We start from the raw sequence: 13,124 nt of genomic DNA, 5'->3' as shown, positions 1-13,124 counted from the left end.
CCCTAGCAAAGTGACTTTAGTTTTCCTTAAAGCCTAAAAGTCATCTATTACGTACAGACGACAAAAGATCGCATTCTTATATCTTACCTATCCATATCAGTTTTTCTACGACAAAAGATCGCATTCTTATATCTTACCTATCCATATCAGTTTTTCTATGACAAAAGATCACATTCTTATATCTTACCTATCCATATCAGTTTTTCTACGACAAAAGATCACATTCTTATATCTTACCTATCCATATCAGTTTTTCTACGACAAAAGATCGCATTCTTATATCTTACCTATCCATATCAGTTTTTCTACGACAAAAGATCGCATTCTTGTATCTTACCTATCCATATCAGTTTTTCTACGACAAAAGATCGCATTCTTGTATCTTACCTATCCATATCAGTTTTTCTACGACAAAAGATCGCATTCTTGTATCTTACCTATCCATATCAGTTTTTCTAGGTAACCTGCAATTATAAACAGTAAAATTATAGGTAGATGTATACAAATAATTAAAATATCACTTAGGTCCAATCCACTAAAACAGGGAAAGAACAGAGTGTATATACCTTTGGAGTAAAATTGAAATTTCACTTACATTTCCACTACGGTATGTTAAATATAAAAAAGAAGATGTGGTATGATTGCCAATGAGACAAGTATCAACAAAAGATTAAAATGACACAGACATTAACAACTATAGGTTACCGTACAGCCTTCAACAATGAGCAAAGCCCATACCGCATAGTCAGCTATAAAAGGCCCCGATAAGACAAAGTAAAATAATTCAAACGAGAAAACTAATGGCCTTATTTGTGTAAAAAAACATAGATGACACCAATCCATAGTAAAGATATGGAAAATGTAAGAGAAAAATAATAAAAAATTTTTTATTTATACTACATCCCACATGAACTATATATTTACAATAAACATGATTAAGAGATCACTTCACGTTAATCAAGAGTGTTGATAAACATGCATGTGTTATACACAAGTAAAGCATGTGTTAAATAAACAAGTAAAATCATGATTATACAAATCTTGTATGTTTTCATTTTGTTCAGTGCACCTCTGATACATATGATTTGATTTGTTGTTTTTTTGTTGCTGTTAAGAATACACAATTTCAAGCTCAAATGTTTTCTTAATCATGTTAATTATAAATACATGTATCAAAGGGAATTGGAGAACTGGTGAAGCCTCTATACATCCAGTGTTCTCCCCTGGGTCTTTTAGCATCATGGTAATGTGATGCTATATTGCTAGAATGTGATGCTAAATCATGCTATATTTTCTAGAAACATTTTGTATTTCATAATTTCATAATGATCAGTCAACAAGATCAAAGACAAATTTTGTAAACTAGCGATAAAGTAAAATAACAAAAAAGAAACGAACTCCTGGGAAAATTAAAGCCGCAAAATTCCTTAATAAGGATAATGGATAACAACTGTCCTATTCATGACTTGGTACAGGCAATTTCTTATGTATTATATTCTAACTTTTTAGTTTGTTATTGTTCGGTTGTGTATTACACAGTGTACAATATTACATGTAATTGCATGTAATCAATACAAATCTATCTAACATATATATATATATACAAATGTATTTATATATCTTCCAAATAATAACAAACTTACAATTCCGACAAAACAGTAAGTTCATGGTATGTCCTCTGTATGATATTTTCCATCAGATTGGCTAGCGGCATGGTCTCCCCTCCTCTTGGGCCTCCATGATGGACCATCATCTGACCACCATCTGCCGGTGGCATCTTCATTATTCTTGTTAATTGATCCTTTGAAATACAAAAATCATTAATAATAGGCTGTTAATCTTCTGTGAATGTCTTATAAAGAAAAGGGGGGAGTAAATTTACAATTTTGAACACATCTTTAACCTTGGACTCAACCACTTACTTTCCCATCAATTGTCTTATCTACACTAGACCACAGGATTTCTTAAGTCTGAAATGTAATAAAATTGAGAATGAAAACCGAAAATGTATGTGTCTAAGAGCCAAACAACCTGACCAAAGAGCAGAAATAGCCCAAGGCCTCCAATAGGTCTTCAGCACAGCAAGAAAATCCTGCCCTACTAGCCAACTTACACATTTGATTTCTGTAATTGTCCTTAAGGGTGTTTAAGTACATGTAGCAATATGACTGTATAACACTTTATTTTAATGACGTAAAAAAATCTAAAGGATATTTCATATGCTAGGTTGGTAAAGGGTAATTTTGGTGCAACGTTTTCAGTCTTTTTATTTCACATGTTTTGATGTTTTGACTTTTTAATTCTCCTATTCCCCTGTTTGGTTTGATGTGCTTGCTTCATGTTTCCCCTTATTAAGGTCTTTCCTCTCCGCGAGGAAAGACCTTATTGTTTTTCGCATGTTTTTTTTTTTTTTTTTTTTTTTCATCCAGCATTTTTTTGACATGGCCTCCCCTCGTTTCTATTAGAGTTATCAAGACCAAATATGGACCATCGGTAGAACTCATCATGAAGTATTACCACATGAGGCTGTGTAGGATTTCATCATCCCCTTTAGAAGTTACATTGTATCTCCCTTTTATTGGGTTTTTTCGACATGGCCCCCCCTCGTTGTTTTTAACGACATCATGACCTTATCTGGACAATAGGTAGACATCATCATAATGTATTACCATATGAGGCTGCCTAAGATTTCATCATCCCCTTTGAGAGTTATGTCCCCTTGAAGCAATTTCTTTTATTTGCATTTTTCTTTAAAAGTATTAGAGATAGAATCGATTTGAAAATGGCAGCATGTACAAGAACAGATGGCAATGTTTATAAACATAAACTATTAATTTGTTACTTACCCTTATAAGGAGTTATTTCCCTTTAAAAATATAAATATTTTTTGAAAAGTTCTATTTCGAGAACCAGAAGTCATAGAGACTTGGAACCTTCACCAATAATCTTTAATTCATGTGACCTTTAATATGCACCCAAGGTCAAAGGTCACCGAGTGCAAAAAAAAATTACGCTGCAATTTCAAGCTTTCATATTAGGAAAACGATAAGACTTTGCTGCATACATACAGCGTGTAAATTGTTCCTCTCAACGAGCTCTACATTTTAAAAGTATAGTATTTTGTGTATATCTTTTTAAAGGTAACATATATCAACCTACTATAAACTACAAAGATGATCAGTCATTCAAGACCTTCAATTTGGGGTCTATGTCAGGTCATGATGAAATTTCACCTTGACCTTCACAGTATACAATGACCTTGACCTTGTGATAGTTGAAAGGTTAAGTGGTCCTGAGTTGAATGGTGCTAGTCCCATGTCTCTACGACTTCCGGTTCTTAAGTTTGATATTGCATCATATATTTGATGATTAATTGTGACCTTGGTGAACTTTGAAATTGTCCCAATTCTTTTTCTATAATGTTGTCCTTCAACTGTAGATCATTTATCATTTAACAGATTTGAGATATCTATTGTCGTTTTAGAGATAATGCAGTTTGAAGTTTTGCGAGCGTGGGCATGTATTTCTGAATCAACAAGAGCTTACCACTTAAAATGTTTTAAAAATTGAAGAGGTTAACATAGTTATATGTTTGACCAAATACCATGAACATTCCATGGAAAAAAACACCAAAAATTCAATTTGAAATTTTCAAGTTTTGCATTGACTTTGTAAGTTTCACAAGTTCTATTTATATAATTGATATTGCATCATTATTTGCATTTTGTCAAATGGGGTCATCTGATAAATCAAATTGAAGGTCTCAATAAACTCTACTTAAAAATGAAAATTTTAAACCTCCTTTTAAATTTCATCCCAGGGGGACGGGTGGGGTCATTTAGTGCAAACATTCAAATTTCTCAGATGGTAAGGTTGTTGCATATCAAATGAAAGAACATAAAGCGTACATTTCAAATTTCAAATTAACGTCTCCCAAAAAATTGGTTGGATGGGGTTATTGAGTGCAAAAAATAAATTTTCTTTTAAGATCTAGGGTTGTTGTATATCAAATGAAAGGTCATGATGTGTTCATTTGAAATATCAAATTCCCCGACCTCCAAAAATTAGTTGGATAGGGTTATTAAGTGCAAAAATCAAACTTTCTAGAACATGGTGTTGTTGCATATCAAATGAAAGCTCATCTACTCTATGTTACATATATCATACTTCCGATCTCAAAAATGTGGGCAGATGAGGTCATTAAGTGTTAAAAGCGAAAAGTTTGAGAAGGTATGCTTGTCGTATATCAGACGAAAGGTCGTACAAAGTACATTACGAAAACATCACTTTTACAGGAAAGACCTTTCAATTGTTTTACAAACAATTGAGATACTAGTTTTCTTTTTTTTCTTCCAACATATTTTTGACATGCCAGCCTCTTGTTTCTGTTCAAGCTATTAAAACCAAATATGGACCATCGCTAGACCTCACCAAGATGTATTACCAAATGACCCTGTTAAGGATTTCATTATCCCCTTTAGGAGTTATCTCCCTTATATTGATTTTTTTCAACATGGCCTCCCCTCGTTGGTTTTAAAGATATCATGACCTTAATTAGACAAAATGTAGATCTCATCATGGTATATTACCATGAGGCTGAATAGGATTCCATCGTCCCCTATGAGATTTATATTCCCTTGAAACAATTTCTTTCCTTTGCATTTTTCTCAAAAAGTGTTAGAGATAGAATCGATTTGAAAATGGCAGCATGTACAGGAACAGATGACAATGTTAATGGACATATACAATCATTTTGTTATTAACCCTTATAAGGAGTTATTTCCCATTGAAAAATTATAAATATTTTTTGAAAAGTTCTATTTCGAGAACCAGAAGTCTTAGAGACTTGGAACCTTCACCAATAATCTTTAATTCATGTGACCTTTAATATACACCCAAAGTCAAAGGTCACCGAGTGCAAAAAACAATTACGCTGCAATTTCAAGCTTACATATTAGAAAAACGTTAAGACTTTGCTGCATACATACAGCGTGTAAATTGTTCCTCTCGACGAGCTCTACATTTTATACAATAAGCCCAAAAATGTCCAACCGTCTGTTTAAAAGTTACAACTGGATGATTCATAAAAGTATAGTATTGTGTGTATATTTTTTTAAAGGTAACAGATATCAACCTACTATAAACTGCAAAGATGATCAATAATTCAAGACCTTCAATTTGAGGTCAATGTCAGGTCATGATGAAATTTCACCTTGACCTTCACAGTATACAATGACCTTGACCTTGTGATAGTTGAAAGGTTAAGTGGTCCTGAGTTGAATGGTGCTAGTCCCATGTCTCTACGACTTCCAGTTTTTAAGTTTGGTATTGCATCATTTATTTAATGATTAATTGTGACCTTGGTGAACTTTGAAATTGTCCCAATTCTTTTTCTATAATGTTGTCCATCAACTGTAGATCATTTATCATTTAACAGATTTGAGATATCTATTGTCGTTTTAGAGATAATGCAGTTTGAAGTTTTGCGAGCGGAGGCATGTATTTCTGAATCAACAAGAGCTTACCACTTAAAAAGTTTTAGAAATTGAAGAGGTTAACATAGTTATATGTTTGACCAAATATCAAAAACAATTTCCATGGAAAAAAACACCAAAAATTCAATTTGAAATTTTCAAGTTTTGCATTGACTTTGTATACGTAAGTTTCATAACTTCTATTCATATAGTTGATATTGCATCATTATTTGCACTTTGTCAAATGGGGTCATCTGATATATCAAATTAAAGGTCTTAATAAACTCTACTTAAAAGTAGTGCAAAAAATAAATTTTCTTTCAAGATAGGGTTGTTGTATATCAAATGAAAGGTCATGATGTGTACATTTGAAATATCAAATTCCCGACCTCCAAAAATTAGTTGGACAGGATTATTAAGTGCAAAAATCAAACTTTCTAGAACATGGCGTTGTCGCATATCAAATGAAAGCTCATCTACACTGTGTTGCATATATCATACTTCGGATCACAAAAATGTAGGCGGATGAGGTCGTTAAGTGTAAAAAGCGAAAAGTTTAAAAAGGTATGCGTGTCGTATCAAACGAAAGGTCGTACAAAGTACATTACGAAAACATCACTTTTACAGGAAAGACCTTTCAATTGTTTTACAAACAATTGAGATACTAGTTTATTTTCTGTGTTTTGAGACGGCACTCGTAATTTCTCATCTTAGTAATCATGGTAATTTAGTCTTGCATATAATTAAAAAGTAAACAAGGACTAATTCAAATTCAGCTTGGATATTGATTTAAATTACATTTGTATATATATTTATGAAGTGGTTCCCAGGATATTATTTGTTTTGGTCTCTTCATCAATTGCCTTTTATTTCTTGTGTTAAGTTTTTCACAATATTTATTTTCCAAGAAAGATTTTCTTAATTTTATACCACATGTTTCTGTGTTAGGATGGCCCTTTACCACCCTCATCATTACACCTATTTAGAAATTTGGGCTGGCTGAACTTAAAATTTGCCAAGGTTGAACATGTTGAACTATTGATGTCATACATTGTGGCATAAGATTTTTTCTATTTCAAAAGACGTCAACATTCAACAGGAACCTATGAGATGTCAATTAAATGATGGCAGACAAATAGCAATGAGGTGTATTTGGAACAACTAGGAGACAGTATTGTATGACAAATGAGCTAAAACGTTAAATGATAATAATTACATTAAATGTATGATACTTTATTCTGATTGGCCAACTGCACATCACATGTTATTCCTTAAGCAATTGCATTACTCAATAAAACTTTTCATTCATGATTACACGTGGTCCCACAATAAAGTGCACAGGTGAATTAAATAAAACAATTATAAACTTCAAGTATCATGCCAGATCATAGATAAAAAATGTAATTATAATAAGTCATGTAAGTATTGAAATGAATGCTTCTTTTTGTAACTTCATAGGGTTGTAATTATAATAATAATAAATAAATAAGCTTTATTTAGAGTTGGCAAGGTATATAAACATAGACAAACATAAGCTCTAATGAGCTTTTAATTGAGCTTTGTAAAATCATTGACTGTGCGCACATTTTTAGAATGAAGCACGGAATGAAGAGCTTTCGTGCTTCATATAAAATGTACTTCGGTCAACGCTTTTACACCCCAATGAAGTTACAAAAAGAAGCATCCAATTCTTAATTGATATAAGGAGATTTTTCTAATCTGTGACAACTTAACTACTAATTACTAAATTAGTTATAAATACACATTACAAAAAATCTTTTTAAGCTAAATTATAGAATTTTTTTCAATTCATGACAGTATTATTTTTTAAGTAGCAGCGTCTTAAGAGGCTATTTTAATTGTAAAATACTAAACAAACGTGAAAATGAGTGGACATATGCATATGATATACTTGTAAATAATCAAACAATGGTCTGTATTATGATCGATTGTATGAAATTAACGTTCTTAAAAATCACATATTTCTATTAAAGAAGTGTTATGTGTAATAAATTTACCTATTCACCCCTTGAATCATATGATATCATGTTGTAATTCACATTTCTAAAAAATTTAACCAATTGCAAAAATCCCCGTTTTCCAAAATACATTCGGATGACTTCCGGAAGTTATTTTTCCATTCAATAGAGCGCCAAGTCGTAAGACATTCGAAATAAAAGTCAAGGGCAATAACTCTGTCTTTTCTTATGCAAGCACAGAACAACATTTCATGTTTCGTATTGAAGTACAAATACATGTGTGCTGTCATTTAAAATTAGATTAGAATAGATGTATATGAATCTTTCAGAGTAAATTATAGGTAAGATGTTTTCATTTCTAAGTAATGCTACCCTTTTAAATTTTCAAAAAGCATATAGATCTTGATAATAAATTCATGATATAAATATTGAAGCTTTTATGCATAATAAACTCATTTATTTTAATATTGGTGCTACTTTAAAATGTGTTACATTTATATATTGAAATACATTGCAAAGAAATGGCAAGTACAATGTTTTTCCGAAAAAAAGTATATTAGACAGAATTATTCTATTTATGTTGGTAAAAGTTTGCAAAAAATGTAATTAAAAATAATGTTTTATAAGGAACTATCATCATTATCATGAAGAAGAATCTCGTTAGAAAGAAAAAAATGTAAAACTCTTGTATGTGCCTTGCAAATATATAAAAAAGACTTCAAAATTTGTACTAATCATTTTGTTATAACTTCTTAATATAAAGTAATAAGTTACCTCCCCTGGAAAGCTGAAATTGTTTTATCCATGAACAAATCTTTTAGTTGTATTTCATTTTTTAACTTGATCTCTATTAAAATATCACAGTATTTTTAGAATGTGCATTCCAAAAATAATTGACAATAAACATTTAGTAATGTCTAAATGTTTGCATTTCTTTAAACGATTTATACTGACTTATATACCAAAAAATAAAGTTTTGATAATTTCTTCATTCACAAATTTTTAGTAGAAACTTCAATTAGAAATTTTCACAATTTAACGAGAGTGAAAAGTTTTTCACTTGGACTTTTCACTTGGAAGGATGTGTTTACAGTATGTCCTGGAAACTCCCATAATGTCAGATGATGGCAGTGAAACACACCAACAACAGCCCGTATTATCTGGTGATATATTTACCATTATGCATTTGTTAGAACACCAAACCGCCGACTGGGTTTTATCAGCTCGGAATGGACGTTACAAACTTACAGTAAAATGAACACCCGGGAAGATATCGGAAAGAGAGAGGTCGACACTACCACCTAAAAAGAAGTCATCAAAGTCCCGTTCTGAAAGGAATAACCGCAGGCTGAGGGCATATTTGGCCAAAAAGTCTGAGTCAACTGCAGAGATTGGAACTCCAACTCAAATGTTTGACAATGACTCCTCAAAATCTGATGAGCTAGGCAATACCGCTCAAACAATAGAGACAGATTAGGCTACGGACGCACAGGCTGACTAATCTCTTAGAAAGATGAAGCTCCTCCACTACCTACAGCCACATCATCGCCAAAAGGTCCCACTTCCTCTATTGGTGCCAAGGGTACATCGACAACTGGTAGAGAAAGAAAGGAACGCCGCAAACACAAAAAGGGGGAGATAAGAATACAAAAAATCACACTAGACCTTCCACAAAAGACTTACCTACTAGAAGTGGAAGGAGAAACAACAATACTTAAAGCAAATTGTGACACATTTAAACAACAAGGACTGATAGAGAAACAAGTCAATGAGTCCTTCTATAAGGATGTCAAGAGAAGCCATGACCATTGGTTAGATATCAGAGGAACTTTCTCTACTCAGAACAGCGAGTGAAAGACATTGAAAAGCTAGCTGAACAGAATAATTTGTATTTGAAATTATTTAAATAAAGGGCGAGATAAGCCCAGGTCTCTCTTAGAAAAAAAAAATATATAGAAATTTATAGAAAAAAAACCAAAAAAAAACCTGGTGGACTTATTAAAAAAAGAGAAAAAAAGAAACAAAAAAAACTGGTGGACTTATAAATAAAAAGAGGAAAAAAAGAAACTGGTGGACTTATTGTACAATGTAGTATTCACTGAAAGAAATATGAAGAACTCATTTATGGTGATTTCTTTTACTGTAAATTCAATAAAGTTTTGACAAGATTTCAATAATGTTCGGAGTACGAAATATATGAATGGCGAAGTGAACCAGGCAATACTGATGATGACTGAATATACTGTAAATAAAAAAGATATAAATATACAATATTGTACAAGTGTTAAAAAATGAGATTATTATAGTTATTATAAAAAATTAATGTAAGCAATTATAGAAATGGCTGAATTTCAACATTCTGTACAAATCTTACAATGTATGTTCTATTTTCCCTTCAAGTTTTTCAACATGGTAGACAAAAAGTATTTACATGTATCTGGCATACTAAATTATTATATTTTATGTATGACTTTTATTCCAACTTGACCACAAGTCAATAACCTCAGGGTTGGTTCAATCACTTTACTCATTATATATGTTACAACTTCTGTTTCAGTTTGTAAGGATTTATAAAACATGGAAAAGATATGTTCATATTGTGTTCAAAGATGTCTACAAAAGTTTCATCCAACATCAACAGTAAGACAGATCAGGCTTCATATAAAATCATATTCCACAAATAATACAGATCCTAATAAAACAGGAACAATGAGAGCTTGGCAGATCCACCAATATGGAGGAAATGAAGAATTGACACTATCAGATTCTGTGACAATTCCTAAAATAAAAGATCCAAAAGGAATTCTCATAAATATTCATGCTGCTAGTATAAATCCAATTGATTGTTGCATGAGAGGTAAATTTACAGAACACATATGTATTTCCATATTTTTTTAATCTTTAGACCATTTTTAGCTACATTGCTATCACTTTGTGTCTGTCATTGTTTTAAACTTTTTTAAAGATCTTCTCTTAAACTACGGAACCAAGTTCCAACAAACTTGGGTGAATAATCCTTATGGTATAAAGTTTGTGGTTTTTTTTTTTTTATTACTTTTACTATTGTTTTGTTATTTATTTGTAGATCTTACTTTACTGAATATTTTTACTGTTTGAAGTTTCTGTCTATCTTTTATAGTTTTTGAGAAAAAAAAACACTTTAAAATTTAAGAAAAAATAGTCTTTCAAGGGCAAACATAAAAGCATTTTTTTTGGTAAAAAAATGTTTGGAATATGTTTTTGACACATTATGTTCTAAACATGCTTATTTTGGTAACAATTCCTGTGAACTTTATTTAATTTTTTAGAATTTTAGAGGGGGAAAATGGCATTTTTTTGCTATATATTAATGTGATTTTAAAACAAAACATAATTTGACCAAAAGTCATTTGAAACAGAGGCCAATGTACTGGTTTTCAAGAATCTCATTAGGTTCTGCAGAAAAATGCATCTTTTCCCAACATGTAAGAATTTTACGTAATGAAAAAAGGATTTTTATGCTAGAGATGTTATTACCTCCCTTGTAACTGCATCATATGGCCTTAAACATGTTATTTATAACAATAAGCAGTTTTTGCATGAAAATTAAAGAATTTCACAACATTAGATACAATATAAATAAGATGAAGCATTATTTAAGTTAGTTATAACATGTATAATAAGTTTTAAATCATTTGTGTGTTTTTAAGCTGGATATGGAAGGACAGCTATGAATGCAATAAGACAAAAGACAATATTCCCAACAAACGGAGGAGAATTCCCACTGATTTTAGGGAGAGATTTTTCTGGGGAAGTTGTAGAAACAGGAAGAGATGTAAGAAAGTTTCAACGTGGAGATGAGGTTAGCACATGTATATTTATTCTAATCATTATCCTCACTTATAAACAAAAAACAAAAAATGAATTTGCACACATTTGTATTATTGAATTTGTACAAGAAAACAGAGAGTAATTAAGTAACATGCCTGCAAAAAAAAGGAGGCTCATTTTAGTTCAGTGCTGCCAATTAGTTGGATGCCATTGATGAGTGTAACATATATGTATATTATAGCTGACTATGCGGTATAGGCTTTGCTCATTGTTGAAGGCCGTACAGTGACCTATAGTTGTTAATGTCTGTGTCATTTTGGTCTTTTGTGGATAGTTGTCTCATTGGCAATCGTACCACATCTTCTTTTTTATATATGAAACCCACATATTGTCTGGCATAATGAATTTAAAGACTCAATGCTTATGTAGCTTGTTGAAATTGTTTTATAGGTTTGGGGTACAGTTTTTGCCTCCAAACAAGGATGTTTAGCAGATTATACGATAGCTCAGGAACATGAGGTTAGATTTAGTTAGTATTTGTTATCTTTATGGTGAACTTTTGTAAAATATACTTCTTTGTATTCCTGTTTTAACATGTTGACAATATCATGCATCATGGAATTATTCACAGATTTATGTTATGCATACACAGCTACTTTTGCATAAGTACTATTTCTGTACTAAAAATCTGTAGTACTGGAAATTTACTTTGAATATTCAGTACTATTTTGTTACTTTAAAATTATTGTAATATTTAGGTACCTGTATTTTACAGTACTTAATTTGTACTTGAAATTTATGTACTACAGATTTTTGGTTACTACCGTTACATTTTCAGCATTTTGAAAGTTTTTCTATTTCAAGTCTCTTAAAATTATGATTTTGAAACATGGAATGTTGTATTATTTCTGTACCAAAATATTTTGTAAAAATCAAGTACTGTTAAATACAAGTACCTTAATATTACAATAGTTTTAAAGTTAAGAAATAGCACTAAATATTTAAAGTAAATTTCCAGTACTACATATTTTTAGCAAAAGTAGCTGTGTATATAATAACCACAGTCATAAATATATGAATGTCTAGATTGGGATTACAGAATAGACAATAATGGTCAAAAAGTGTGAATTAAGTGTAACAAAACAATTGTATAGACTAAAATATGCCAAAAGAAGATAAAATAATGGGGTTCTGAATTATATATAGAATAAAGACCAAAACTTAAATATATATTTATGCCTGATTTTAGCTTATACCATCAAACCAAAAACAGGACACACAGCAACTAACAACAACCACTTAATTACATATGACCTTGAAATATGCACATAAGGTATTTGTAGGTGTTTATTCTTCATACATTTTATTGTAGATCTCATTGAAGCCCTCCATGATAACCCACACATCAGCCAGTTCTCTACCATATGTTGCCTGTACAGTTAATGCAGCTTTTAAAGAATTTGGAGGATTGAGTGAAAATAGTGTCAAAGATAAAAGGTACTAGCATAATACTTTCACACAAGTTGTATTAATAAATAATACTAATTTAAACTAGCAATCTATTAAGGGGTCATCCATAATTGTCAACCATTTTCCAAAGTGTACAAAACGTACACTTTTTCAGACCCCCCACCCTCCCTCAAAAAGTGTACATCAACCATTTTCAGATTTCAAGAGAAGAATCAGTCATTCTTAATAAAAAGAAGATCCTGTCTATTATATTTTAGTTTAATATAGAAATTTGCATTGAAAAAAAACTAAAACATATCTGACTGTTTTATTTGATGACATCTATCTGTGATGCTTGTGTTTTGTCAGAATAAAGAGTACAAAAATTAGTGTTTCCCCTATCACACAGTGG

General features: G+C 31.2%; 2 protein-coding genes across 4 annotated transcripts in view; one reads left to right on the top strand and one right to left on the bottom strand.

Moving 5' to 3' along the window:
- The window catches only part of LOC143049663 (mediator of RNA polymerase II transcription subunit 14-like), a 58,495-nt gene extending 50,893 nt beyond the window's left edge, over window positions 1-7,602 (bottom strand). Inside the window, exons 1-3 of one of the 3 annotated variants that reach the window (XM_076223305.1) lie at window positions 7,493-7,602; window positions 1,644-1,801; window positions 438-464 (exon numbers count right to left, since the gene is read on the bottom strand). In XM_076223305.1, the coding sequence (XP_076079420.1) occupies window positions 438-464; window positions 1,644-1,783 (167 nt within the window). In that variant the 5' untranslated portion in view covers window positions 1,784-1,801; window positions 7,493-7,602. Of the gene's footprint in view, window positions 1-87; window positions 150-437; window positions 465-1,643; window positions 1,802-7,492 lie in introns of those variants that run through there. The other 2 variants (XM_076223303.1, XM_076223304.1) reach the window with 2 other exon arrangements.
- Window positions 7,603-7,646: 44 nt separating this feature from the next.
- The window catches only part of LOC143049665 (NAD(P)H oxidoreductase RTN4IP1, mitochondrial-like), a 32,650-nt gene continuing 27,172 nt past the window's right edge, over window positions 7,647-13,124 (top strand). Inside the window, exons 1-5 of the mRNA XM_076223308.1 lie at window positions 7,647-7,794; window positions 10,011-10,310; window positions 11,143-11,294; window positions 11,714-11,782; window positions 12,636-12,760. Coding sequence (XP_076079423.1) covers window positions 10,031-10,310; window positions 11,143-11,294; window positions 11,714-11,782; window positions 12,636-12,760 — 626 coding nt within the window. The 5' untranslated portion in view covers window positions 7,647-7,794; window positions 10,011-10,030. The remainder of the gene's footprint in view (window positions 7,795-10,010; window positions 10,311-11,142; window positions 11,295-11,713; window positions 11,783-12,635; window positions 12,761-13,124) is intronic.

Source organism: Mytilus galloprovincialis, chromosome 10 (genome assembly GCF_965363235.1).
Source record: "Mytilus galloprovincialis chromosome 10, xbMytGall1.hap1.1, whole genome shotgun sequence".
NCBI lineage: Eukaryota > Metazoa > Mollusca > Bivalvia > Mytilida > Mytilidae > Mytilus > Mytilus galloprovincialis.
The sequence above is the reverse complement of the archived record's forward strand: the minus strand, read 5'-3'. Positions and strand labels throughout refer to the sequence as shown.